General features: G+C 39.7%; 1 protein-coding gene across 2 annotated transcripts in view; it reads left to right on the top strand.

The window, feature by feature from the left end:
* The first annotated feature begins 6,796 nt into the window (after window positions 1-6,796).
* Window positions 6,797-13,777, top strand: part of LOC140933682 (regulator of G-protein signaling 12-like) — a 29,514-nt gene continuing 22,533 nt past the window's right edge. Inside the window, exons 1-2 of one of the 2 annotated variants that reach the window (XM_073383290.1) lie at window positions 6,797-9,026; window positions 13,644-13,665. In XM_073383290.1, coding sequence (XP_073239391.1) covers window positions 7,206-9,026; window positions 13,644-13,665 — 1,843 coding nt within the window. In that variant the 5' untranslated portion in view covers window positions 6,797-7,205. The remainder of the gene's footprint in view (window positions 9,027-13,643; window positions 13,666-13,777) is intronic. The other variant, XM_073383291.1, reaches the window with a different exon arrangement.

A 13,777-nucleotide genomic window follows, 5' to 3' on the forward strand; every position in this document is an offset into this window, starting at 1 on the left:
CCTAGAATCTCAGGAAGGACGGGTGTCAAATATGAATCTAGTGCATCAGGAGCCTATCAAATTTGATGGGCTCCTGAGTGCATTTATTCACTACTTTCACTAATCTCGTACCCAGATCTCACTCTGTTTTTTTCCCCTTGGCCGTGGGAGATCTGGGTACGAGATTATACTTTCACACACACCATAATGCACCTTCCTTTACTTTGCGTAACCTTTGTTTCCAATTTCTCCTGGGCATTACAGTCCTCCTAATAGAAATCCAAGACAATGGTTATGCAAAATTTTGGGGGGTAAACAAGGTGCATTATGGTCTGTGTGAAAATGATGAATAGCAAAATTGTTGAGGCCTGACGGGGAGGGGAAGGGGGAGGGGAGACATTCGGGATCGTAAATATGCACTGAACAGAGGATTTGGCGATTCTATGTTGCGAGACTAAGGAAAATTAATGTTGTTCCGGTATTGACAATGGGTTTTTCAAAAAGGTGGCGAACCGATGATCCTTTCATTTTAACTTTAATGATTAACAGAGTTAAAAGTAAATGGCCACAATTTTCTCGACCCTGTTAAGTGCCTTCTTCAACTTGGCTCCATGATTCTCGGGCATGTCCGGAGAAGAGGGAATCTGGAACCGGGGGGGGGGCCGGGGAGTACTCCCTATATTGTGGGATTAGCCCTTAAACCTCCTACTTAGTAACCGCGCTCGACATATATATCCTGATATGATTGTTCTATAGTTCAGTTGACCTTAGGCCTTGCTCATGTAATCTCCTTTAACAATTGTATAACCTTGAATATATACTTGGCCTCCACTCTTCGTTTCGCCTCCGATAATCTCACATGGTGTCAGAAGTGGGATCCTACAGCAGGAAGAAGAAGTAGCGGAAAAGAAATTTGTTTCGCCACTGTATTTCACATCGCGTGAATGAATTCCAACGCTGAAGGTCCAAACGAAGAAAGAATCGAGGAATCAAGCACGCCAAGCACGCCAGTCACGTCACCGCCCACAGTCGCAGTGGAAACGAGTTCTACAACGGGCTCTATACAGACGGATAACCCACAAAGTGGAAGCGTAAAAATGGCCGCAGCCAATTTTAATATTCCTCCTCCGGCTAAGTTTGATCCCAAAACAGACGATTGGGACCACTGGATCAAGCGATATGAATTATTTGAAGCAGCTACGGAACGTGATGAGCTGTCAGATAAAGTGCGCATCAATACGCTTATTTACGTAATGGGAAATAATGCCGCCGACATTTATGACAGTTTCAAACTGATAGGAGAAGATATCCTGTACGCAAATGTCAAACAAAAATTCAAGGATCATTTTAAAGGAAAAGTCGCTTTAGTCTTCGAGAGAACACAGTTCGTAAGACGCTTTCAGCAAGACAAAGAATCTGTCCTCACCTTTATAGAAGACCTTCAGAAAAGAGCCGACCTTTGCTCTTTTGGGGACCTTCGTGACCAAATGGTGCACACTCAAATAATAGCTGGTTTGCGTGATTCTCATCTCAGGCGACGATTGATGGCAAATGACAATTTAACTCTGGATCAAGTAATTAAAGAAGTTAAATCCGCCGAAATCACGAAACATCAAGATCAAATTCTTCAAAACAACTCAAGTGCCGCCGACATATCGGAAGTACATGACAGGAAAGTTCCAGAAAACAAACGTCGAAGTCCAAAACCCAAGCATTTTGGAGGTTCTTCGAAAACGAAGCAAAAATCGTGTTACAGATGCGGAGCTCAGCCAGGTCACCCTCCTCAGCGTTGCCCAGCCAAAGATGCTACCTGCAACGCATGCAACAAAAAGGGTCATTATTCCAAGGTCTGCAAATCTTCAAAACGAGTCCATAGGGTTGGTGAAGATTCGGACGAAGATGATATCTCTGTAATGACCGTCAATGAAGTTGTCAACACAATCGAAACATCAGAGAAATGGCGTACAAATCTATTAATAGGAAACTCCGAAATAAATTTCAAGATTGATACCGGCGCGGATGTCACAGTTATTCCTGAAGAAGTTTTTCGCCAATGCAACTTAGGAAAACTGCACTCCACCTCCAAAAGACTCTTTGGAGCCGATCACAATGGTCTTCGTGTAATGGGAACAGTTCGTGATACTTTATCCCTGGGAGAAACGTGCGTGATGGAAGATATTTATGTTGTCAAAGGTTTAAAAGAACCTCTTCTGGGACAGCCAGCGATCGAAAAGCTAAATTTATTGGCTAGAATCAATGAAATCCAAAGTCAAAGTTACGAAGAAAGGATCAAAGCGAAATACCCTCAACTGTTCCATGGACTGGGAGAACTTGAGGGAGAATATGAAATCAAGTTGAAGCCAGACGCTCAACCGTTTGCAATCATGACCCCAAGACGTATTCCATTACCAATGAAAAGCAAAGTAAAGGAAGAACTTGCTAGAATGGAGAAGCTGGGAGTAATCAGAAAGGTTGACAAGCCTACAAACTGGTGCGCTGGAATGGTCACAGTACCTAAATCAAACGGGAAACTCCGAATATGTGTGGATCTGACAAAGCTAAATGAAAACGTTTGCCGTGAAACGTATCCTCTTCCAAAGATTGACGCCTTGCTAGGAGAGATTGGAGAGTCCACAGTGTTCACAAAAATTGACGCAAATTCCGGTTTTTGGCAGGAGAAGCTAGCAGAAAACTCTCAACTCCTGACTACGTTTCTGACTCCCTTTGGCAGATATTGTTTTCAGCGACTCCCATTTGGTTTAAAATCAGCTCCAGAACGATTCCAAAAGAGAATGCTAAACGAGCTGGAAGGTTTGGAAGGAGTGATATGCATTATGGATGACATCCTTGTGCATGGAAAGACGCAAAAAGACCACGATGAACGACTTGAAGCAGTTTTAACAAGATTGATCAGAGCAAGAATCACCCTGAACCCAGAGAAGTGCGAATTTTCAAGGAAACAATTGAAGTTCGCGGGCCATAGTCTCAGCGCTCAAGGAATAGGCCCCGATCCAGACAAGACTGCAGCTATCGAAAAGATGGAGAGACCGCAAAATGTTGCAGAACTACGAAGATTCCTGGGTATGATCAACCACCAACAGAAGTTCATCGAAAACCTGTCCGAGAAGACTATGCCTCTTCGCGATCTCCTTTCAACCAAGAACGAATGGCACTGGGGCCAAGCTCAAGAAGAATCTTTCTCTCGCCTGAAGAAAGAAATGACTCAAGCGCCAGTTCTCGCTCATTACTGCTCCGAGAAAGAAACTATTATATCTGCAGACGCCTCGTCGTATGGATTAGGAGCAGTCCTCTTACAAGTCCAAGAGGATGACACAAAGAAGCCAATCGCCTACGCTTCGCGCTCTATGACGTCTACCGAACAAAGATACGCTCAGATAGAGAAAGAAGCACTCGCAACTACTTGGGCTTGCGAAAAGTTTGCCGACTTTGTCCTCGGTAAAGAGTTCCTTATCGAAACGGACCACAAGCCGTTGGTGCCTTTACTAGGATCTAAATGTCTCCAGGACATGCCACCACGTATTCAGAGGTTCCGGATGCGACTTATGCGCTACTCGTACCAAATAGTCCATGTACCCGGAAAAGATCTCACCACAGCTGATACCTTATCAAGAGCGCCGCTTCACCGAAGTCTCACGAAAGACGAGAAGCAACTTAATGAAGATTTAAACCTCTATGTCTCACACATAGTAGAATGCCTGCCAACTACGGAACGCCGCTTGCAAGAAATACGCCTTCATCAGGATGAAGATGAAGTTTGCTCAAAGCTTAAGCTGTTCTGCAGTGAAGGCTGGCCAGAGAAACATCACCTGAATTGTTCACTCCAACCGTACTGGCAGTACAGAGCAGAAATCACTGTTCAGCAGGGAATCCTAATGAAAGACGACAGAGTCATCATTCCCTCAGCGTTAAGGCTCGAAGTATTAGACAAGATACACACAGGTCATCAAGGCATCCAGAAATGCCGCGAAAGGGCAAAAAGTGGTGTCTGGTGGCCGAATCTCAGCAAGCAGATAGAAGATCTTGTCAGAGAATGCCCTACTTGCATCAAGACGAAAACTAATCGTGCAGAGCCCATGATTCCTTCACAGTTACCCGAGCGTCCATTCCAGAAAGTAGGAACCGATCTATTCGAATGGAAAGGACAAGAATTCGTCCTCGTGGTAGATTACTTCTCGCGATATTGTGAAATTGGAGTTCTTCGAAAATCCACCTCCAAAGAAGTGATCAATCACCTAAAAGCGATTTTCGCGCGCCATGGAATTCCAGAAACCGTGATCTCCGATAACGGACCACAGTATTCCTCAGCGGAATTCGCCAAATTTGCAGAAGACTGGGGATTTACACACATTACCAGCAGTCCAAAATACCCCCAAAGCAACGGAGAAGCCGAACGTATGGTGCAAACAACTAAAAACCTCCTTACCAAATCCGACGATCCATATGAAGCACTACTCGCTTACAGAGCTACCCCACTTGAAAACGGATTCAGCCCAGCCGAACTATGCATGGGAAGGCGACTACGCACCACCCTTCCAACTACCCCATCTAAACTAACACCGCAATGGCCTGAGTTAACGAAATTGCGTGAAAAGGAAGCCAAGATTAAGACCGAGCAAACAAAAGATTACAACCGACGACATGCAGTTAAAGAGCTAAGTCATCTGTCACCAGGCGATCGTGTCTATATCCCTGATCGTAAAGAGAACGCAGTAGTAGTAGCCAAAACACCAGAGCCACGGTCCTATTACCTCGACACTGACAGTAACGCAACTGTTAGAAGAAACAGACGGCAGCTCAATCCAAATCCTAAAGAAGCAAAGTACGCAGCAGGAAGCCCTTTACCCGATCCTCCTGAAACTTCTAAGGATCAGCCACCTGTTCTGGCAGAGAAGGAAGATGCTTTACGGTCTGCTCAAAAGTCTTCCATTCCAGTTCCCGTTCCTGGAAATACTACTCGTTCCGGAAGAAAAGTTAACCCGCCCAAGAGATTAGGTTTTGATTAGGACTGAAAGAACATTTGTTATAAGTGATTCGTTTCGTGATCGAAATACTTGATTTGCTCGCTTCCTATTATTTAAGAACTTTGCACAGAGACATTCTTATAGAAGTTCCAAAATGTCTAGAAAGGGGGATGTGGGATTAGCCCTTAAACCTCCTACTTAGTAACCGCGCTCGACATATATATCCTGATATGATTGTTCTATAGTTTAGTTGACCTTAGGCCTTGCTCATGTAATCTCCTTTAACAATTAAATTGTATAACCTTGAATATATACTTGGCCTCCACTCTTCGTTTCGCCTCCGATAATCTCACATATATGGCCTATACGGGGATGTGCAGCTCCAGGGTAAGTTTTTTACCTCTCTGTCTTAAACAAGGTGTATAATTTTGTGAGTCTGTCCGAAGGGTACTGCCTGCATGATTGATTTGATTTGTTTGATGAATTTTGCTTGTACTTCAAGTAAACAAAAGCATGATGGCTTTAACGTGATTTTGCTCCCATCACAGTGAATTGCTAATAAACCGCTATAAAACAAGACAGCGTGCAGTTTGTCCTTTGTACTGAACAGGGTGATAAAATGGAGGGTGTCGTCCTAAACAGGATATGTATTTTAGGATTTCTTTTGTCCTAAACAGAGTCAGGGTTTCAAACCCTCTGCGGCTCCCCTATACCCAAATATTGGTCGAGTAACCCTCTCCCCCCGCCCCCGACCTTCCAATTTAGGATCACCCGGGGGGTACTCCCATACATTACCTATACAGGTATGTGCCGCCCAATGGGGTCGTCATTTTGAAGCTCCTGATTTAGAACGGGGTATCCATTTCAGAGGCGTTTTCTAGAACGGGGTATAATATTTCGAACGTACGAGAGCTCCAGTTTTGTAAGCGACCATTTATCTTCTGCTTAAAATTGTTGCTGATTATGAAGAAGCATTTAATTTGATGTATAAGTCGAACAAATAAAGAAATATCTTCTAAAAAAAACAGGGCTATTTTAATTTACAAACTTTCAAGAACGGAGTATAAAAAATTGGCCCATTTCTAGAACGGGGTATCAGTTTTAGGGAAATTTTTTTTTTTACAACGGGGTGCCAATTTGGAGTCCCGGGCGGCACATACCCACCCAAAAAATACCCAAGTGCCCCCCCCCTTCCCCCCGAGAGGATCACAGCCGATGATAACCCATCGGGATTACGGAATTGGGCGAAAATTTGGGTTGGGATGACGGTAATAAAGGACTTTACATTTTGGTTCTTTTTGGGACCCTCAGCGAAGATCAGCAAAAGAACAGAAAGAAAGGTCATTTCACTTAAACTTTACATTGCGCCCATTAATCTCAGCTCGGTCGTTGACATTTGTTTAACCTAATCTTAAAAATCTTATACCAACAACAATTCCTCTTTCAATAAAATGCTTCAAAAGCAATTTTCACTGTTTATTTGCTTCCGCAGAATATTTTACGATATGCCGGAATATTTTCTTTGCGATCCATTATTGCCTTAATTGCCAATTAGGCTAAAATAATTTACCGATCTTCGAAATGATTCATTTCGCTTTGAATCGATCCTAAGAATCTTTATTCTCTCTAAGATGAAAAAGACGATAAAGAAAAGCAAGTTAAGAGAAAGCGGCTGTATTGAGTTTTCAATTGAAATGTTTGTATATTTGTTATGTATTTGTGAAAAGCAAATGACAGTGTCACGAACTCTTTGCCCCCGCAAATTTATATACAACCAATCAATAACCGTCCAATCAGAAAGCGTAAATTTCCTCCCTTCCCACGTGACGTAGTCAGTTACGTTAATCTTTGCTCAAACAATAAATCTCGAATTCTTTTTTATACACACAATTCACTTTGTGAATCGCTTTTTTTCGAGTTTATTGGAAACTTAAAGAACCTAACAAGCCGTTAAGTATCTGCGAGAGTGTTCATTTCATCAGAGGCGGACAATATGGAAGATAGTGAGAGATTTATTGACATTTTGCGAGGTGTGGACCTATAGATGTGCATCGACGAACGTCTTTGTTATTTTTAATTTTCGGCGGTCGAGATTTTATGTGGTTGGAGGGCATTTATGGCTGCATTGGTATGGCTTGATAAAGAAATCACTTAATGTTTGGTTGTGCCTTAATATGTGGTTTTCTAGAAGCAATAACAAATCTTCATATGTGCAAAGTAATCTAATTGGAATTTCCTTACGCAATGCAACCGTCAACTGAAACGCTGTACAAGGAGATTCCTATTCGAACTGTAGAATTGTACCGGAAACCTGAAGGTTTTGGCTTTACTCTTTCTAGCCAAGGACCATGCGTGCTAAGTTGTATTTTAGCGGGAAGCCCCGCTCACAGAGCTGGTTTGAAGCCGGGTGATCAGATAATTGAAGTGAATGGAACCTCTGTACAGAAGACACCTCATGAACAAGTTGTCAAATTGATAGCAAGTTCGACGAACGGGATGGTTCGACTCGGGGTTCGAAAGCGTGCTGAGATTCAAAGAACAGCGGTGAATGGAGATAAAATCAACTATGAGATTTCAGAAGAAAAAGTAGTCGAAGAGGCAATAATCAACAGAGTGGATAAAGTCGTAGAAGAATTGAGGTCAGGGCAACTGTTCGGGGATTCTTCGAAACTCCGCCAAACTCTTTCCAGTGGAAAATTCATTTCCGCGGAAGAGGTCGTGAGTGACGAAGAGCTGAAAGCATCGTTTTGTGAAAGCATAAGGTCAGAAAGTTCTTTCCCGGGCTCTTCCCCTGCCCAGAGTTATGCCAGTAGCAGACGTTCCAGCGATGGAGATGTCGGCTCAAATTCGTCTTCTCCACAGTTATCACGGCTGCTCTATCCAACTATGACGCCATTGAGAAATCACAGTCCAGCGGATATCGGTTTTGAACCGGAATTGCGAGTGATTGTCGGCTATTTAGGCTCAATTGAGTTGCCGGCTGCATCGAGTTTGCCAGCCGCAAGTTTGACCGCGATTCGTAATTGTGTACGCCGTCTCAGAGCGCAGCAGAAAGTTCACAATATTTTCGTCATGGAAATTTCATTGACAGGTATACAACTTGTTGACAGCGAGAAGAGATCTGTTGTCACGTACCCTTTGAAGTCGCTGGCCTTCACTGCGCTCTGTTCAGACGATAAAAGGGTCTTTGGGATAGTGACTAGAAAAAGTAATGAACCAGAGAAAGTTATTAACCCATTGAACAGCTGGCATGCCCAAAATAACCACAAAATTGATCTGCAAAGTACTGTGAATTGTTCTTGCCATGTGTTCTCAGTTGATCCTGAATTGAGAAGTCATGAGACTCACCAACATGTAGCTGAAAAGTACAGAATACAGTGCACCCCTCTGGGAGTAGACGGTGGCTGTGCTGAATTTCCTGGTTCATCCAGCACCATTCTAAAGACCATTACTGGAATGTTTAAGGAGAGAACAGGCTCTGAATCTGGTGGAACAAGTAGTGAGGGGGAAGTGTTCACAAATGTGCGAGTACGGTCTGCATCATTGTCATCCAGTCAATCAGAGTCAGATGCTGTTAGACACCGCAATGATGTAACAAGTCAACCCCAGACAATTGACTTTGCAAACAATCAGGCAGTTAATGGACTTCAGCAAGATCTTCAGTCATCTCAGTCTATAAAACATATTTCACCTAATGATTCCAAACATAGACAAAAAGGAGAAATGGACAAAGAACAAGAAGGAGTTATATCCTTCAATCAGCAAGTTCATCCTGCCGAGAGAAATGACTCTGGTATTGGATCTGATTCTTACCCTCAAAATGACACTGAAGCTGTTAATGGTGCTACTTTCTCCAAAGAAAGTAACTCTCGGAGACCTCCTCCCCCAGTGGTTAGTGTCTCATCATTTCATTCTCGTGAGAGCTCAGTAGATTCGCAGTTTTCAATGGGATCACATTATGATCCACTGGCTGCAGTGCCATCTGGAATTCTAAGGAAACCTCGCAGAAACTCAGAAGGCGAACAGATGGGATCTAAAGAGAGACATCTCAGCAATTCTCAAGAGGTAAGCATCTACAGTAAATTACACAGGGTCCATACAGAGTCTTGAATTCTTGAAAAAGTCTTGACATTTGTCCAGCAATTTTCCAGACCTGGAAAATGTCTGGTAATGTAGATTAAGTCTGGAAAAATGGTAAAAAATCTTCTTCTTTTTTTTGCAAAGCTCCGACAAAAATGCTTTAGAAGAGATTTTTTTTCATTTTGGTCAAGTCTTATTCAAACTCACCCATATGTTTGCAGCACACCATGAAAATAGCTCCATTGATCATGTATTTGATAACCTTGAGTCTAGAAAGAGAAATTATTGTTTTGAAGAAAGTGTGGAAAAAATCTTGAATATTAAATCCAAATATCTGTACGGGTCCTGATTACAGTGAGCTTAGCTTATTATCAAGCACAGCTGTAAACTGACATACTAATGGTATTTATGCTCCAGATTGGTAAATTTGGCCCTGCAACAGTTAAATTTTGTGTTCAATTCAAAGTGCAGTATGCAACATTTCCCACACAGGTACTCTGCAATGAGGCCACAAATTAATGTTTTGAATATTCCTCAATTTCATGAGTCAAGTGACTAATAAACACAATGGTATACGGTACATGTTGGTGCAAATGTTTATTTTAAAGCACCAGAAATTCAATGTCAGTGATGACTCAGTCAGATGAAGGGGCTGTACTCTATCTGTACCTGCACCCCAGGTGTCTTACTTCTGCCCTTGGGTGACTAGGAAATCTTAGCTTTTGCATGGAAATCAAAATGCTGTTTACTGTACCCTGGATTTCACAGGTTCAGAGCACTGGTCTCCTTATAATTTTTTCAAGAGTAGAGCCTTGCCTGGTAGTCAGGCTTTTAGGCAGACATTGAAAACTGGCTGTCCAGAAGGCATGTTTTCCCTTGATTAAGTGAATTTTCCTTGTATATCTTCCAAAAATGGGTGTCCGTGGGATCGCTGGACACCCTTCTGGCTAAAACTTTGCTGATAGTGGTATATAATTGTAATGGAAGCACAATTAAATTATTTTATTGTTATGAATGATGAAACACTTGTATTTGGCCTCAAACTTGTGCATGACTGCCAAATACAGTAGTTCAGGTCACAGTAAAAAAAAAAAGAAGATGCTCAAGGAAATTTTCCATCTTGAATCAATATTATTTGATATGACCTTGTTTTTTTACACATCCTTACAAAGTTCAGTAGATCCACGTAATTGTTTCTCTGAATTCTGCTTTCCAACAGTTGGGTTAAACAAGCAGAATACTAATAATTTGAAACTGACTTGGCATCTTGATCAGGGGACAAATTTTGCCACACATAAATCATGTGTGATGGGTTTAAAATTACTGCTGTTGAAACATTGCTCAACTGTTATTTGCATAAGTGGCACTTTAGGTAGGGATTGAACTTGAAACAATAAAATGTTGACACTTCTTAATTGATTTCTGTTTGCAAAGGCAATATTATTATGATTAATCAATAGGAATAGATCAGCATCACCTTTGCCATGTTTTTTGCAAAAGCTAAAGCAAAGGCAAGCACAAATACCCAACAAAAATTACTTATTGTTGTGTACATTCAAACAGTAATGTTTTAAAATGCTTACAAGTGTTATAATACAGTGTAAGTGCAAACGCTTTTTATGTTTAGTTTAAGTTTTGAAATAGGAAACTTGCTTGCCTTTTACATCAGGCATCTTACATAGTGAGTGAAGGTGAAATTGTTGAATATAATTATGTCCTAGTTGATTAATTATTGATTGTTTGGATAAGGCAGTTAATGTTATAAATTATTAATCCAGGATTTCTTTACAATCTGTTTAAATAAAAAATGTTGTTTTAGTCTGTAATGTGTGAGGCTGAATTAGTCAAGAATTGGTTTAAGTTAAAAAATTTGTCAAATTCCTGATGTCTATACGATAACTTAATATGCTTTGAGGCATAAGTTTTTTGTCAACCTGTGTGACTGCTAGCAATGTGTAATGACTTCATAAAAGCTAAAACCCGTGCCTGAACGAAATCTCTGCCAGTCTCATAATATTTCTAAACGTTTAAGCCGATGGAACATGATTTTTTCTTTTAATAACTTGCTTTTAAATTCAGACGCAATCAGTAAAATTTACAGGTAAACTCAGAACCTCGTTTGGTAACAAAGCTTAAGTTTGCCTAAAATATTTCATCAGTGTGACCATCTACATACATTGTTAATAAAATTAATAGTAATTATTTTTTGTTTATTTTTTAGAAAGGATAAGTAGTCTTTAAACACATAGCTCTACTTGTACACTGTTACTTGCTGTAGTTGGGAAATATCTTTTAATGGATAAGGTTGCTTTGAATTTTCTTTTTCTCTTGCCTGTGGTTTACTACATGTACGTTGCTTTCATATATTGTATTTTGACAAAAATCATTTAAAATAAACAGCTTAAGTGCAATATTGTGAAACATGTGTCAAGGGTTCTAAACATCATGTCTTTTGCCTTTATAAGGGGAGGAATACATATTGTTGTAACTGTGTCCAACTCTTTTACAGTTTTTGTTTTTAAATAATAACTTTCCCAAGTACATCTGGTTAATTTAAGTTCAGGCTACATTAATATGCTAAATAAAAAAAGTTTTTGTGATATTTTTCCAACTTCAGTGAAAAGAATTAAGTCAGTGAGATATTTCATCCAATTAGTGATGTCTCCTAATAATGTGATGATTTAAAATAGTAATATAAAATTACATGTATCTGTTAAGGAAGCAAATTCTATTCTTTTCTTTGATGATATTCATTCATTAAGACCTTGATAAAAAGGAAGAAATTTAGATGAGGCATACTAGACGTAGCAAAGATATATTTTTGTATACCACTGCTTTAACCTGAATTATGCAGAATAAAAATATTGGACTTATTAGGAATTTAAACAAATTGACGATCATTAGCTGTAATAAATATTGGCATGAGATTCTTGAAAGTGATAAACAGTATCAACTTCAATTTTGATGATCAAATTCAACTAATTGGAATTTTAGTGGAGAGCATTTTCATGACAGCTTCAGATAAACTATTTTGGTCTTAGGCTTCAGGTAGGCTATTTTGGTCGTAAAACTATTGTCCTTCGCTTCCCCTTTGAAGTATTGATCATTCAAGCAATAGACTAATCCAGGTATTCAATGATAATGCAAGCTACTTGGCATTCCCTTGGGGTTTTTGTTAATGAAATTTGTAAACATAACTGAGATGTCATTGAGTTTTGCATTCCATTTGAAGACCACTGGAGCACTAATCAAGGCTATGTGTTACGTATGCCCAAAACAAAATGCATAAACTGAATTGCAGCTGGCTTTGTTTATGTCTAAGAGCCTTTCAAGGTCAGTGTCTTGTTTTTTGTAATTGTGTCATGAACAATAGCTCAATTCAAAAACAATACTATGTAGTCATGCAGTGAAACAAAAGCAGCAAACCTTAATAATTTTTTTTGAAAATGGCTAATTGAGTTCAAGCTAGAGGCAAAAAATTCTTGCCTTGCTGAATAACATTACCTTTATTTTTATTCCTCAAAGTTAATTCGTTATTGTAAGGAATTTCAAGGGTTTTTCCGGTGGAAAAGCCTGAATTCTGTTGACTGTATGTCGGCAGTATTCAATATTTACATACCAGCATTTGATAAAACAGTTATGATAAAGTGAAAACATTTTCACTTCTCATGAGAGTTGTCTGAATAGAAACTGTTTAGAATTTGCCAAGCTATCTAACTACAGTGTAGTAAAGGAACAAAGTGTTGTTTATTATTGTAAAATTTCATTGTTAAAACACTTCAGCCTTCCCGAAAATCATGCTGCATTTTAAGCAATGTTATAAGTTCTATACAGTTGTACAGTTACACCCCAGTGGTTGTAAAGATCATAGACTCTGTTGTTATAGTTATTTATAAATTAATGACATATGAAATTCACACTTCCAATGGATAAGTGCTTTCATTCAGTAATATTTGCCGACTCACATGAATATAATTAATTAAAAATAATTTCTGAATTATTTTTATTCAACGAAACAGCCAGTGGAACTGCTCTTCAAGAGCAGATTTACAAATTCCTCCCTAGTTATTAGATCACTTCCTGGGATTGCTTCTCAAGAGTGGCTCCTTGTTTTGAGACAATACTTGTAGATACATGTTCATCTTACCTTAAGATGGCTTTGGGAGTACAGCCTCTTTTTAGAAAATAAATCAAGATCCTAGGAATGATTAATTTAAATTAGTTGACTTTTTTGTGTAGTAATATACAAATAAATGTTTAATGCATCAATGTTCTCGTTGTCTCCCACTCTTGACATGACAACTAGTATCACCACCAAGAAAAGTTTGTATCTTTTTTTCTAATCTAAATTTTCTGGAGTAAAATTGATGACAAGTCTGACATACTCCAAGACTCCAAGGTTTGTGGAGTTATATGTCAGATGCCACACTTCATATGACATATGTACAACAATAATGAAGATATGCCTTGGGTTAACAAGTGATTGTAGGGTACACAAGGCAGTCTTAGTAATACAAACACTTGTCTGACTCAAGACTCTGACTCTCTGACTCAGACTTGCATCATTTATAACCTCTTTATCCTTGTTTTGTTATATTTCAGTCCTTGGCTCATTCTGATATTGGTAAGTGCATGTGTTATAATGTACTTAAAGCTATTCTCTTCTAAGCATTTGTTGTATGTTGAATTGCAGGTTCTCATTTTATTAGAAGGGGTATTTATCTTGCATCTCAGGG

This window comes from Porites lutea, chromosome 4 (assembly GCF_958299795.1).
Source record: "Porites lutea chromosome 4, jaPorLute2.1, whole genome shotgun sequence".
Lineage (NCBI taxonomy): Eukaryota > Metazoa > Cnidaria > Anthozoa > Scleractinia > Poritidae > Porites > Porites lutea.